The 14,935-nt window shown below is 40.6% G+C and overlaps 1 protein-coding gene across 1 annotated transcript; it reads right to left on the bottom strand.

Moving 5' to 3' along the window:
* Positions 1 to 2,394: 2,394 nt before the first annotated feature.
* On the bottom strand, positions 2,395 to 14,577 carry LOC129776985 (cytochrome P450 4d2-like). Its single transcript, XM_055782991.1, has 6 exons — positions 14,374 to 14,577; positions 3,613 to 3,996; positions 3,481 to 3,550; positions 3,097 to 3,415; positions 2,797 to 3,040; positions 2,395 to 2,735 (listed from the first exon to the last, which is right to left on the bottom strand). The coding sequence occupies exons 1-6, from the start codon at positions 14,531 to 14,533 to the stop codon at positions 2,395 to 2,397; spliced, it is 1,518 nt and encodes a 505-aa protein (XP_055638966.1). The 5' UTR covers positions 14,534 to 14,577.
* Positions 14,578 to 14,935: the final 358 nt, after the last annotated feature.

Raw genomic sequence — 14,935 nt, 5'->3', positions numbered from 1 at the left:
ACATAACGATACTGAAAGTTTGCCTTCCTTGTCGAATTGAAGAGACTTTAAACTTCTTTTTTTCATTCGTCTCTAGCCTTCAAAAAGGCACTTGGCGAAAACTACTGTTGAATTACTCCTCCTCACAAATGTCTTGAGAATGGCATTCGATCCCCCGCCGAGGCCCGTCCAGCAAACGATGTTCACCAGTCCCACCATGGATGAAAGTTTGCCTCAGCGAGATCTAATTTTTGTACTCTAGGCAAATATTCCCCTTCGTTGCTCGTCGATAAGTTGCTCGTTATTAACGGCCCGGGTAGGAAAGCTCACAAATGAGCAGAACAAATGTGTGAAACAATCGAAATGCTTCTAGTTCTAATCAATTTAAACCATTTACACACCAAGGAATTGTAAGGAATAGCATAGTGAATTTCCGATTCGTTTGATATATAAATCGCCAAAATCCGTTCGCTGCAAAAATAGTTTATAACGTTAATTTTATTTCATAAAAACGTGACCTGTTTTCTGATTTGGCACCCTTAATGAAAGACGTAGTTCTACGTCAAAAGTATAGATCGAGCGGAGCGGAATCATCCTCAATGCCAGGTAATGTTTGTTATTGACAGTATTACTTCTCCCAACATATTCAACGAACAAAATATCACGACCTTATTAGAATGGTTCATTACACGGCATTGAGGATGACCCGTGTCATACACCAAGACAAATATGTTTTGTCACAAAATAAACTCTCAATATGTTTAAGGAAGAAGTAAGAAAATAAATTCAGTTTTCAGTATATCATTGAGTTATGTATGCTAATTTCATAGTCGGTATTTAGGACTTACACCACCTCTTGATGGTTCCACTCGAGGGAAAACGAAGATTTGTGATGACATAAAACAAGCAAAACTAGCGATGTTCGCTGCTTTGAGTATAGAAAGGGTCTGAAAATATTCCTCAGCGGAAATCCATTATTCATACCCTAGCGCGAATATTCGCTTCGTTTAAATTATCGCGCGGCTGTATAAGTTGTTCCTTATAAACGGTACGGGTAGGTATGGACACAAATGACAAAATGTATGGAGAAAGGGGAATACTTCTAATTTCAATACAAACCTTTTCTATTCGTTTGGTATGCAAATCTTCAAAGTTCATTTGCAGCCAAAATAGTTATTAACGTTAATTTTGTTTAAAAAAAACTGTTTTCTGATTTGGTACGCTTACTGAAAGTCGCATTCCTACGTCAAAAAACGCAGTGTCAATGTTGTTTGTTTTTTTGTTTATTTCTTTTAACTATTCAGTTCTCTGATAAGATACTGCTATTTTTTCGAATGACGTATATATTCTGTCAAATATATACCGGAAATTTGTTTTTTTTAAAGAAAATGCTTTCTTTATTATCTGAATTTATATTATCCCCTCCAAAATAGGCCCCTTTTGAAGCAATATACCTCCTTTCCAACGAACAATCCAATTATCGAAACACTTTTTATAGCTGTATTCAGGAATTGCCTTCAGGTCACGCAGCGAATTCGTTTTTTATGTTATCAGTGCTGTCAAACCGGGGCCCACGAAGCGACAATTTTTGTTTTAGAAGTAGAAAAAAGTCACACGGGACCATATCTCGAGAGTACGGTGCTTGTTCAATCACATTCGTGTCATTTTTGCTAAAAAAAATCATTCACAAGCAAAACAGCCTTACTAAAAAAAATTAATTTGTTCTTAATGAAGCTCCAAACCAACTAAATGACAGATCGCGCTCAGCATTGACACTAAGACTACTGACAGTAACAACTTCAAAATAATAAAACTAAAAATAAAAAAAAAACTGGAAAATTTCAAATTTTAAATTCCCGGTATAAATTTGACAGAATGTTAATATTTTCCAATGAAATGGTCTCATACTAAAGTTAGCAGTGACTTCTAATGATCGCAAAAAACAGTTTACAATGCAAAAAAAATACATCATCTAAGATTATTCAATCCCTAAATGCCGTGAGAAATGAACAAGTGAACTCTGATCTTTCCATCGCCAACACAAAGTTTGCGAAGGAAACGCGGAAGAAGAAAAAACACCCACAGCATGTGAAATTTAAATTTTTTTCGCACTTTTACCAACAGAAAAGATAATTTTGGTTGAAGCAAGATCTCATCTCACGAGCAGCTCCTGCTAAGCGGCTTCCTGCTTCTCTTGTGAAAATGCTGGAAAAAATCCATACAAAACATATCGAATTGCTAACATTTGAGCGAGCCGTAAGCTGACAGGGTTATTCGAAGGGATTTTCCTAATGCACCCGAGTGTCTGTTGGGCATTTCTGTCAACCGACAGTTGAATCAACTACTGGTTTTGGTAAAAAAAAGCCTTTATCGCTATCATCGTTATAACCTGGATGACAAGTGAAATGTTTGAACCTAGCTTCTTGGAACGATTTGAACGGGAATCCCCTTGTCGGGCCGCAACACGAGATCAGTCTTCACCCGCAGTTGCCCTAGTGATTCTCCGGGTAGAATTTTAAAGTTGGCAATCAATTTGATCAACGTTGTTTTCATCTCGAGCATAGCATATCGTTGCCCGATGCAATTGCGCGAACCGATGCTGAACGGAATGTAATCATAAGGTCCCCGCTTCGACTCGGCCGTGTCGGAGAAGCGTTCCGGATCAAACCGCTCAGGATCGGGATATATCTCGGGGTTTCGATGAATCACGTAAATCGGCACCAGGAAATCCTGTCCCGCCTTCACGATAGTTCCGTCTGTCAATCATTGGAAAATTAATTGTAGATGTTTTTTTTCAAGTGCGACGCTGATATTTACTCATTTCCATGTCTTCAACTAAACATCGGCCAATTAACGGAACCGGAGGAAACAATCGCATTGCTTCCTTAATTACAGATTCCAGATACCGAAACTCCGACAGAAGGCTTACTGTCAGATCGGTATTAAGACGATCGGCACCGAGAAGTGAGACGATTTCCTCATGCACGCGTGTTTGAATATCCTGGTTCAATGCCAGCTGATAAATAGTGAAGGCAATTCCACTGGTTGTAGTGTCATGGCCCTGTGAATGAAACAAACTGCTGAAAGCAGTACGAAAGTTGCCATCCGTATACTAACTTCAAACATGAAGGTATCAACTTCCTCTCGTATATCCAAATCGGTTAGCGGTTTCCCTTCAACCGTCACATTCAGCAGTAAATCGAGAAATGTCATCTTTCTCTTGGAATACAGATTTTCCTCGTTGATATCGAAGTCCACCCGTTGCAAATTTTCCTTTTCCAGTTGCTTTCTCCTGGTTTTTATTATCGAGTCGGTGAACTGATGAAGTTCTCTGATGATTCTGCGCTGCGCCCAAGCATTTGGATGGAAAATATTGTAGAGAAGCGGGTATCCCGCCAAAATACTTATTGTACGGAGTAGAATTAAAACTGACATCCTGTGAAAAATATGTGCAATTATTTGAGGAAAAAATAGAATGATACTCCAGCATCCCACAAATACCTTTTAACGTTTTGTACGTATCTGTTATTAGGATTATTCTGAGCGTTTACGCATGTACCCATTGAAGTATCTGTGAAAAATAAATAAAAGTATATCTGAAGCTACAACATTTAGTGTAAATGCTGGTATTACCACATATACTATCCAATGCCATCAGAGTGATGTAATCGTAGATATCGAATTCCCCACCATTGGCGTGCTTTCGCAAACATTCCACCATTATGTCCGTCTCCTTGTTGAACACCGTTACAAACTGTTCCAGAATCTTGAAGTGGAACGTCGGCGTGATAATTTTTCTCCGCTGGAACCACTTTTCCCCGGTGGAAATCAACAACCCCTGTCCCAGCCATGGTTCAACAAATGAATAAAGCATAGATTTCTGGACTTGCTTGGCCATCAGTATTTTTTCCACATTTTTGGAGCTAGTGACGTTGATTATGTTGAGATTGAGCAAGCTCCACAGTATCACATCAGGACCATAGAATCGGTGGGACTCAACCATGGTTTCGAAGATGCCTGCAATAAACCGTGTTCGTGAAGTTTGTAACGATAAGAATGATGATCGCTAAGATACTAACGGAAGTTTATGAAACACAGTTATGTCGTATGATGAACAGATGAGCTGTAAACAGTCTAACGAGTGATTGTGTATTGAATGAAAATATGTTAAAATCAAGTTATTGAGCCACGTATTTATTACGAGACTGCTCATAGCGATGCCTTCAAAGAATGCCAAAAAATGGCGATTTTTGAGAACGTTTGGTATAATCACAACGCATTCGCAGAATAGTGCTATTTTTAGACCCAATGTAATAAAAACCCTCAATGTAAAAGCTGACACTGAATACGAGAGATCTTCTTCATCCACTTTAATTTGATGAGATTCGAGTACGAAATACAGGGCTAAGGAAAATATTCAGCGCAGCAGTTCATGCAGGATATCCGTGCTTTGTTTGGAATTGAATAACGATCTTCTGTCGTTCAATTAGTCTGTTTTCCGTGGTCAATTAGGTCATCCAACAACAAGTTATATCGTATAACATCCAACGTATTTATAGATCAGTTCAACCAGACAATGCTAGGGTTAGAACGAGGTCAAATTCCACAATATCCATTATTCAGCGAAGGAATAGGGTACACACATAATAGTCAATTGAACGCAAACAGGCCGTACGTACCTCTTCCTTCTCCTCAATATATCTAAAATTCTTCCTAAGTACCTACCATTAGTCAATCGGTACCGGTGACGAATAAAATTGAATTAAACCCAGCAATATCTCATCGGTTCACATTCCTCGTCTACAGCTCGAAGCAGCTGAACTTTGTTCGCGTCTCTGTCTCAATACCGTTATTATTTTCGTGGTTGTAAGAATGATTCTTTCGCTCTACTGATTTTTTGTTATTGTGCGTTGTCCGTACCGTGGCGAAGTGTAGTGTGCAAGGAAACAAGATTAGGCCGAACAAACTGCGTGTTTTCGTGTCTACCTAGAAGAAGACAATGAGATAGTTACTGATAAGTACTTCACATTGGAATATCGCGTCTACATCTCTTGCCATGACCAGGATTGCCATAATAAAATCTGTGTTTTTGGTCTCAAAAAATCTTTTTTTTTTTTATCTGTATTATAGTGATTTTCAACTCATTTGGCTGGTTCGTCACTTTTACTTCCATTTTAGGAAGAATGTCGGGAGTGAGAATTGAACTCGTGACCTTTAGCGTGAGAGGCATGGATGTTACCACTACGCCAGATCGCCTCCGCCTCAAAAAATCTTTTTATCTGTACTTTTTCCCAGAAAACCTGTATCGAAATCTGCATCAACCCTTAGCGCTAGTTCGTATGCCTTCAGCCACCACAGAAAAGAAATATACTCATGTTATAATTTATGCAACAATGTATTGGTCACACTTTTTGTAAACGAATTTTAATGGCTTGAGAACTTATTCACGAACCAAACCGGTGCTACTATGAATAATAAATAGATAACGGTACTCAGTATAAACAAAAGATGTCAGCCATCCCGAGGAAAGGATTAATGAAAAACTCCATGTATTGCGGTACTGTGTAGTTGTAAACAGCATTGTTCTGTATGTTCAAACAAAAAAATAAAAGGCGAAAGACGCTAAACTAATTATTTTTGGAATACATGCGAAAGATATCACACGAAGAAGAATTATAGCATATATTTTTTAAACATAAACATAATAAACATTGGTTAATAAAAACTTATCAGAAGTTACAAAAAATAAAGAAATCTTGTTCATCTTTCATAATCTCACAAAGTTATACATCACTGCTTTTTCATGTAAAAAAAATTGTGACCAGTACGACACGCATGTCGAAATTTAGTACGACCGCAAAACCATATGAATGAAATTGGTGACTTGGAAAAAATGTTATAGGGATCAAGCCATAACTAACATTGGATCGTCATTTTGAAAAATCTGTAAATCTGTATGACAATCACAAAAATCTGTAATCTGTATTTACAGATTCTTGGATTCAAAAAGTCTGAAAAATCTGTATAAATGCAGATTATTCTGTAGATATGGTAATCCTGGCCATGACTGGTCCGTCGTACGGACGCAGTGGTGCGGTATCCACTCCGAATCAACCTGAAGAATTGAAAGAGCATCGTTACGGCCAGGGTACGACAATATTTCGCATTTTGCCTGTGACTCTGTTCGCCAATAGGAGAAGTGTAGAAACGTTTACCTTCATCGACGAAGAATCATCCGTCACGCTGATTGAGAAGTGGATGGCCATCTAAAGCGCGATGGGTATCAAAAGTTGACTTTATTCATCGTGTCGGGGTAGCGGACAGTTCTCCAGAAAAGCCTACATGATGTTTATTTGTATGCAAATGGACTGAATTTTTGCTCTCGCTTTTCCGTTTTCACGACCGAGTTCTTATCGAAAACATTTGGTTTCTGAAAGAAGCATCGTTTCCACGTCAAGCCAAGGCTAAAAAATCTGATCGATTGGAATCTGTTCTCGAAATTAAGAAGGCTGTGGCGACCCATGACACACGTCTACCGTTTCCCAGGAAGCTTCTATCGCAAACAACAATAGCAGCCCTCGGAACACTGGTGTCTAGTTCAACATGCTACATGCTATATGCTACATGCTACATGCATGCAATGTTTTATCTTGTTTCCACCTCAGTCGCTACACAGTTGTATGCGAACGCTCACTGCTCCAACATATCTTTTCTGAAATTGTTGCTTTTATGATCAAACATTCTGTTGTTCCATTATTGTGGTGAATTGTGATATTCGTCTATCAATGACGTAGTTACTTAAATATTGACGTGCTACACACGCCGCACCGATACGCAGGCCATTGGATAAGGCCAACATTGCTCGATAAGACCAATTATGTCGTAAAAAGAGACACTCCGATAAACAAGAAGCATTGACTTGTAGCATGTAGCATGTTGAATAGATGGAATTCCGCCTTAAGGCTGCAGAAAACGTGCCGTGCACTTTGAAACCATCTGCTCCACGTATGACATCGCTCCCGGATGAGAGACTGAGTCCGTTTCTTTGAGCATTTGGAGAGATACCGCCCGCGTCGCATATGAGTAGATCGTGGGAGCGACTACCTCCTGTTTTTGTGCGGTTTTTTTTTTGTGTGAATTTTTTATGTGCGATTTTCTGTTCTTGTGCGGTTTTTTTTGTGCGGTGTACGAAAAGAAGCATATTTGACGAAGTTATCGACCATTTAGTTTTTTTCGATGGTTTATATGCATTTCAGTGCGAAAAAAGCATATTTGCGTCTCAATTATCCACTTCTGAAATCATTCCCCTCCTCTCATCAAATGCTCTAAGTTTTTGCATGACATGATTTCTAACAGCAACACGTTTCGACATGCAACTAAAAGCACAAAACAGCCACGCGCAACCGAAAAGGCAAAGTGTCCATCCCAAAGCAGGGAAACAAAAGGAAATTGAACGGTGAATGGCGTGGATTTGAGTTATTTTCTTGGGGGAAATTTTTTTTATGCGGTCCCTATCTACCGCACAAAAAAAGTTTTTTTCAAAATGTATACCGAACACGATTTTTTAAAGCTGCTGGTGAAGTTTTGCACGATTTTTTTATGCGACTTTTTTGTGCGGTCCCTATCCCCCGCACAAAAGAAAAGGTTTGCCTGTAGTTCGTTCGACCAAAACCGCCTCCACCGGCTTGCCAACCACGAGGAATCCGTATGATGAAACGCTACACACGTTGCTGGTGGGTTGCGGCTCACGGCTACTCACGTTTATTCCGCTAGAGAATAAGGCACAGGAGGCACTGACACACATTCTTCTGCTCAACTACCAGGGCGTAACGCACACACAAAAAAGATTCTGAAGAATAGTGATAAAACAATGAGAAGCTGTGGAAGAATTTGATGGATTAATTTTAGCACCGCATGAATGAAATACCACCTTCCTTCCCACAACACCAAAGAGTTGAAGACGGGGGACTTGATAGCCCTCGAGGAGGGTTGTAGACGAGTCCAGTAGAAAAAAAACGGTTTGTTCTAAAAAAGATCCGATATATCGGAACTTGTCCTTACAACATGAATAGTCGATTTAATTGATTTTATACGTTATAGAGGCTTAAAACTACAATGTTAATTCGACTACAGCCTTGAAAAGGCGTATTAGAAGATCAATCAATGGAAGGCCTTGAGATAAAAAAAATTGTTAATTCAAAGTTCCACATTCATCCAACTCTTGACGAGTAAAGTTCAGTGTCGGTATTGTGCGTTGCCACTTTTGCTATTGTGCTATTGGTACGAGTGTATCGTGTACGAGTGAAGGTCATTGCTGTCCGCGACCTGACCTTTTGTGAAGTGGAACGAAGGAACAAAGGAAGCAGCGCTCTTGCAGCGAGCCGGATTGCGGCTGTTGAACTGATTCGACATAACGGGATCGCCATCGCGTGACTGTCGCAAACGGGATTCATCATCACGTGGCTCCGTAAGCTATACTTGCGCTATTGTGTTGTCTCCGTAGCGCGTAGCCTCTGTCTCTCCCTGATTAGGGCAGTAGAGTGCATTATTGGAACAACTTTTATATTAAGGTACACATATTTATTATTAATATTACTATTCAATTATTGTTCATTGTTTAATATTATTATCATAATTTTTTTTTGCTATTTTTTTTTTTGAGATTATTGTTAAAATCAATAATATATTAGAAATAATACAGAAATTTTTGTAAAATGGAGAATAGTGGAGGATCTCCAGAGATGGAGATCTCCGATAATGAATCTTATACAAGATCTGGGAAAAAACATAAACGAGTCCCTCATAAGGAAGATAATTCTTCTGGGGACGAATCCGCTCATCCTACCAAGCCCCCCTCTAAGAAAATTGCAAGCCTCCCTTCTCAACCCACTGTTACTTCCACTCCCCATCTCCCATCATCGATTTCGCTTCCCCCTTCTGATGCTTCCGATACAACTCAATCCTCGTCCTCGTCCCCATCCTCATCCTCGTCCTCGTCCTCGTCTTCCCCCTCTGTTGTCTCCGCTCCACGTGTCAGAGTTTATCCAGAAGATGCATCTGGAACTGGCCCGTGGGTTGTTTTCCTCCGGCCAAAACCGAAAGGAAAAAACCTTAACGTGATTCAGATCATGAAAGATCTGGCCAGATACACTTCTGTATCTGAAATTCGCAGGGTTAGACCGAACAAATTGCGAGTTGTCGTGAATGACCGGGAACACGCAAACGAGATTGTTGCTGATCAACATTTCACTCTCGAATATCGAACATTTATACCCTCCCATAACGTAGAAATTGAGGGGGTGATAACTGAAACGGGTCTGACGAGCGAACAAATAAAAGCAGAAGGAAAAGGCAAGTTCAAGAAGCTCCCCTCAATGGAAGTGAAAATCTTGGACTGTCGTCAACTCGGGAAACTTTCCCATGATGGGGACCAAACTAAATTTACGCCGTCCGACTCGTTTCGAGTCACCTTTGCTGGTGCCGCCCTCCCTGACTACGTTATGGTGGACAAATTGAGACTACCTGTGCGACTCTTCGTGCCAAAGCCCATGACTTGCAACAAATGCAAGTCAGTTGGTCACACTTCGGATTATTGTGCCAACAAGGAGCGCTGTGCCACTTGCGGAGAGCAACATGAGGGGAAATCCTGCAGTGCGACTGAGCATAAATGTCCATATTGTGGGGGATCCCCACACGAGCTCTCAGTTTGTGAAACTTACAAGAGTCGCTGGGAGAAACAAAGCGCTCTTTAAAGGAACGCTCGAAGCGCACATTTGCGGAAATTTTGAAGGGCGCTTCGCCACTGACCCAACAACAAGAACAACCAATCTCAACACACAATACCTTTTCCACGTTGCCAGTTGATGAAATGGAAGCGGACGCAGCTAGCGGGGGCACACCGTTTATTTTCAAAGGGAATCCCCGGCGCAAAAATGTGACCACTCCCAAAGTTCAAGAACAAGTCCCCACGGTTATATCCTCTGTTAGCTTGCCTAAAAAATCGAGTGCAGCGGACAAGCAAAACCAGGTTCCTCCTGGCTTCCGTGGGAATATTTCATCTTCGAACGACCCAGCACTCGAGGGGACATCAAAAACCCCAACTGTCCCTATTTTTCCGTCCAGTTCAACTCCCCAATCGGGATTTATAAAGTTGTCTGACCTTTTGGATCAAATCTTCAAGTGTTTTAATGTTTCCGACTCCATCAGAACCATTGTCATCTCAATGCTTCCAGTATTAAAGACAATTTTGCAACAATTGATGCAAACATGGCCCCTCCTTGCAATGATTATCTCTCTTGATGTCTAATTAAAATAGAGAGGTCGAAGATATCACTGTTTTACAGTGGAATTGTCGTAGTCTTATCCCTAAATTGGATACATTCAAATTTTTAATTCATAACTTCAATTGTGATGTTTTTGCTCTGTCCGAAACTTGGCTTTCTTCGCGAGATGATATCTCTTTCCACGATTTTAATATTATACGCTTGGACCGTGATGATAGATACGGAGGGGTGCTTTTGGGGATCAATAAGTGCCACTCATTTTTTCGAATTGACCTTCCACCTATTGGAGGGATCGAAGCTGTTGCTTGTCATGCAAACATCAGAGGCAAAGACCTCTGTATTGTCAGCTTGTATTGGCCTCCGAGAGCTGCGGTTAGCCGCAAGCAACTTGTTGACATGTGCTCACTCCTTCCTGAGCCACGATTGATCTTGGGAGATTTCAACTCTCACGGAACTGCCTGAGGGGAACAGTACGACGACAATCGTTCATTGTTGATATATGACCTTTGTAACAGCTTCAATATAACCGTTTTGAACACTGGTGAAACAACACGTGTACCTAAACCTCCTGCTAACCCAAGTGCTCTTGACCTCTCGCTTTGCTCGAATTCACTATCGTTAGATTGCAAGTGGAATGTAATCCAGGACCCCAACGGTAGTGATCACCTGCCAATCAAGATTTCCATCACCATTGGGTCGAATTCTTCTGAATCTATAAACATGGCATATGACCTCACAAGACACATTGACTGGAAAAAATATGCGGACGCGATTGCTCTAGCCATCAATTCCAGAGATGGTTTACCTCCATTGGAGGAGTATAACTTCCTTTCTCGTTTGATCTATGACAGCGCGGTTCGCGCTCAAACGAAACCCATCCCAGGTTCCACTATTCGTCGAAGGCCTCCCAATCTATGGTGGGATAGCCAGTGTTCCAAGCTTTATGTAGAAAAATCGAATGCATTTAAAGCTTTTCGGAAACGTGGAACCCCTGAAAATTTTCAAACGTATTTAGCCCTTGAAGATCAATTTAAAAACTTAATCAAAGGGAAAAAACGTGCTTATTGGCGAAATTTCGTGGGAGGTTTGTCACAAACGTCAATGAAAAAATTATGGAAAGTGGCTCGAAACATGAGAAATCGCTCTTCAACGAATGAAAGCGAAGAATATTCACATCGATGGATTTTTAATTTTGCACGGAAGGTTTGTCCTGATTCCGCTCCTGTGCAAAAAATTGTTCGAGATATACCATAAGGTAGGTGCGATCTTGATTCCGAGTTTTCGATGGTAGAATTCTCTCTTGCTCTGCTTTCATGTAACAATTCTGCTCCGGGATCGGATAGAATTAAGTTCAACTTGCTGAAAAACCTCCCTGATGTGGCGAAACATCGCTTGTTGAATTTATTCAATCGGTTTTTGGAGAATAATATTGTTCCAGATGATTGGAGACAAGTACGAGTTATAGCTATTCAAAAACCCGGAAAACCCGCGTCCGACTTCAATTCGTACCGCCCAATAGCAATGCTGTCTTGTATACGGAAATTGTTGGAGAAAATGATCTTGTTTCGCCTTGATCGATGGGTTGAAACGAATGGCCTACTCTCAGATACACAATATGGGTTCCGCAGGGGCAAGGGGACGAATGATTGTCTTGCGTTGCTTTGTTCAGAAATTCAAAACGCCGAAAAAAAACAAATGGCTTCAGTATTCTTGGACATAAAGGGGGCCTTCGATTCTGTTTCAATAGAGGTTTTGTCGGACAAATTACACTTTCGGGGTCTGCCGCCTCTATTGAATAATATGTTATATAACTTGCTTTGTGAGAAACATTTGAACTTTTCTCAAGGAGATTCGGCAGTAAGTCGGGTCTCTTACATGGGCCTCCCCCAGGGCTCATGTTTAAGCCCTCTTTTGTACAACTTCTATGTAAGCGACATCGACAATTGCCTTACACAAAATTGCAGCCTAAGACAACTTGCAGATGATGGAGTGGTGTCTGTCGTAGGATCAAACGAATCCGACCTGCAAGGACCCTTACAAGATGCTTTGAACAATTTTTCAACCTGGGCCATTGGGCTAGGGATCGAATTCTCCACGGAGAAAACAGAGATGGTGGTTTTTTCTAGGAAGCATAGACCAGCAAAACCAAAGCTTCAACTTTTGGGTAAACCGATCACTCATGCTATGTCATTCAAGTATCTTGGTGTCTGGTTCGACTCCAAATGTACTTGGGGGGCCCATATTAGGTATCTGAGTAAAAAATGCCAACAAAGAATAAACTTTCTCCGTACAATTACCGGCACCTGGTGGGGAGCCCATCCAGAAGATCTTATAATGTTGTATCGAACAACTATTCTCTCAGTGATGGAGTATGGCAGTTTCTGTTTTCAATCAGCTGCCAAAACACACCTCATTAAACTCGAGCGAATTCAGTATCTTTGTCTCCGTATCGCGTTGGGATGTATGCCCACAACGCATACCATGAGTCTCGAGGTTTTGGCAGGCCTACTCCCACTAAAAGATCGCTTCAATTTATTATCTCTTCGGTTCTTCATCCGGTGTAAGGTTATGAACCCATTGGTGATCGGAAATTTTGAGCAGCTGATCGAGCTAAATTTTCACTCCGGATTCATGAGTTCATATCATCCAACGATCTTCGATGAAAAGTATGGGGGTATCAATTGTGATAATATGTACTTTACTGATGGGTCCACTATAAACGAGTCCACAGGATTTGGAGTGTTCAACGAATTTTTAGCACCTCACACAGTCTTCAGAATCCTTGCTCAGTGTATATTGCTGAATTGGCAGCAATTCATTGGGCGCTGGACAGCGTCGCCTCACGACCTGTTGAACACTATTACATTATAACGGATAGTCTTAGCTCTGTCGAAGCTATCCGTTCAGTGAGGCCGGAAAAGCACTCGCCGTACTTCCTTGAGAGAATACGAGAAAATTTGAGTGCTTCATCCAGACGCTGTTATGTCATTACCTTTGTGTGGGTCCCTTCTCATTGCTCAATTCCGGGTAATGAGAGGGCTGACTCATTAGCAAAGGTAGCTGCAATTGAAGGCGATATTTATCAGCGTCAAATCGCCTTCAATGAATTTTATTCTTTAGTCCGCAAAAATACCATCGCTAACTGGCAACGCAAGTGGAATGAAGATGAATTGGGCCGGTGGTTTCACTCGATTATCCCTATGGTTAGCCTCAAACCGTGGTTCAAAAGTCTAGACTTGAGTCGAGACTTTATTCGCACCTTCTCCCGACTCATGTCCAATCACTGTTCGTTAGATGCACTACTCTTTCGTTTCAATCTTGCCAGCAGCAATCTCTGCGTTTGTGACCAAGGTTATCACGACATCGAGCACATTGTTTGGTCGTGCGAGGTGTATCTGGTCGCCAGATCGAACTTAGAAAATTCCCTTCGGGCCCGAGGAAGACAGCCCAATGTGCCGGTGAGAGATGTGTTGGCTCGGTTAGACCTTGATTACATGTCCCATATATATGTTTTCCTTAAAGCTATAGATCTTCGTGTGTGATTGTCCCTACATCCTTATACCCTCCTTTCCTTCCTTTGCGGGTAATTCGTCCCCTTACTATAAATAGTAGAATAAGTTGAAATGTAAATACACTATAGATATACGAATAGATTTATGAAATGAGTGTTCATCAACATTGTTACAATTTCCTTATATCCCATCCTTCTCCTAAAAATATGTCACCCTCCTAAACTCGAGTACACCGCGAGTAATCGGTTTTCCATCTTACTAACCATAGATGTAAGAAAATTGTTTATATATATATAGTTTCAAAATTATATTTAAGAATTCGGCTCCTTTAAACTTAAGTAACTGAGCCAGTAAAAATAAACGAATTGATAAAAAAAAAAGTTCAACATTCAATTCATAACAATTGAACAGTCTTTTGCACGAAATGGATGATTCCGAACATTACAATACATAGATGCGAACGTATAAAATATGCAGGTTAAAACAAAAACATCAATGAAACATCTGTTTTTGAAATGATTGCGTAACATGAATGCGTATTGAAATGAAACATGACAGAACCTAACCGAACAAGCAAAACAATTTCTTCATGGTTGTACCTGGTATATCTTTGTTCATAAAGTCCGGTATGTTCCCCAGCACTGGATGAGGCTTAGGGCCTGCGAAATGACTTGCTATTCGCACCATTTCTCTCCTGGTGATAAAGAAACTGATTACGAAATACAACAGTACTCCTATCACGACAGCTTCTATCAACATTGTTTGACGCCACAGTATGAACCAATCACCAAACAAAACCTTGACTTAATTTCACACAGGATGAAGGTGTACTAATTTGTTTGTCCCAAATGGGTTGCATTTAATTTGGCACATAATCGCAACAACTGCAGTCTCAATAAAATCAACAAAGATTACATATTCGGCTTTAGCGATAAGCAACTGTTGTTATCGACAAGAACAATTCCGATTTGTACCCCCGAAAAAGTCAGTGATTAAATTTATTTTGTTTTGGTTTGGCTCCAGCACACCTGCACTCGATAGTGTGGTATCTTCTTCTTCTTTTTGACTTTAAGATGCTTTAAACTTTTCAGTTAATTCGCCTCTAAATTGTGTGGTATTTCAAAATATTTGTTCTTCAGTTGACAATCTGACAGATTCGAT

This window comes from Toxorhynchites rutilus, chromosome 3 (genome assembly GCF_029784135.1).
Source record: "Toxorhynchites rutilus septentrionalis strain SRP chromosome 3, ASM2978413v1, whole genome shotgun sequence".
NCBI classification, from domain to species: domain Eukaryota; kingdom Metazoa; phylum Arthropoda; class Insecta; order Diptera; family Culicidae; genus Toxorhynchites; species Toxorhynchites rutilus.
The sequence above is the reverse complement of the archived record's forward strand: the minus strand, read 5'-3'. Positions and strand labels throughout refer to the sequence as shown.

What these genes read in the sequence shown, in the direction of transcription:
- LOC129776985 (XM_055782991.1), bottom strand. Translation starts at nt 14,533, where the DNA reads ATGTTGATAGAAGCTGTCGTGATAGGAGTACTGTTGTATTTCGTAATC. An exon ending in TACGTACAAAACGTTAAAAG is followed by an intron (nt 3,416 to 3,480) that starts GTATTTGTGGGA and finishes TATTTTTCACAG; the next exon opens with GATGTCAGTTTTAATTCTAC. An exon ending in TTGATACCTTCATGTTTGAA is followed by an intron (nt 3,041 to 3,096) that starts GTTAGTATACGG and finishes TTTCATTCACAG; the next exon opens with GGCCATGACACTACAACCAG.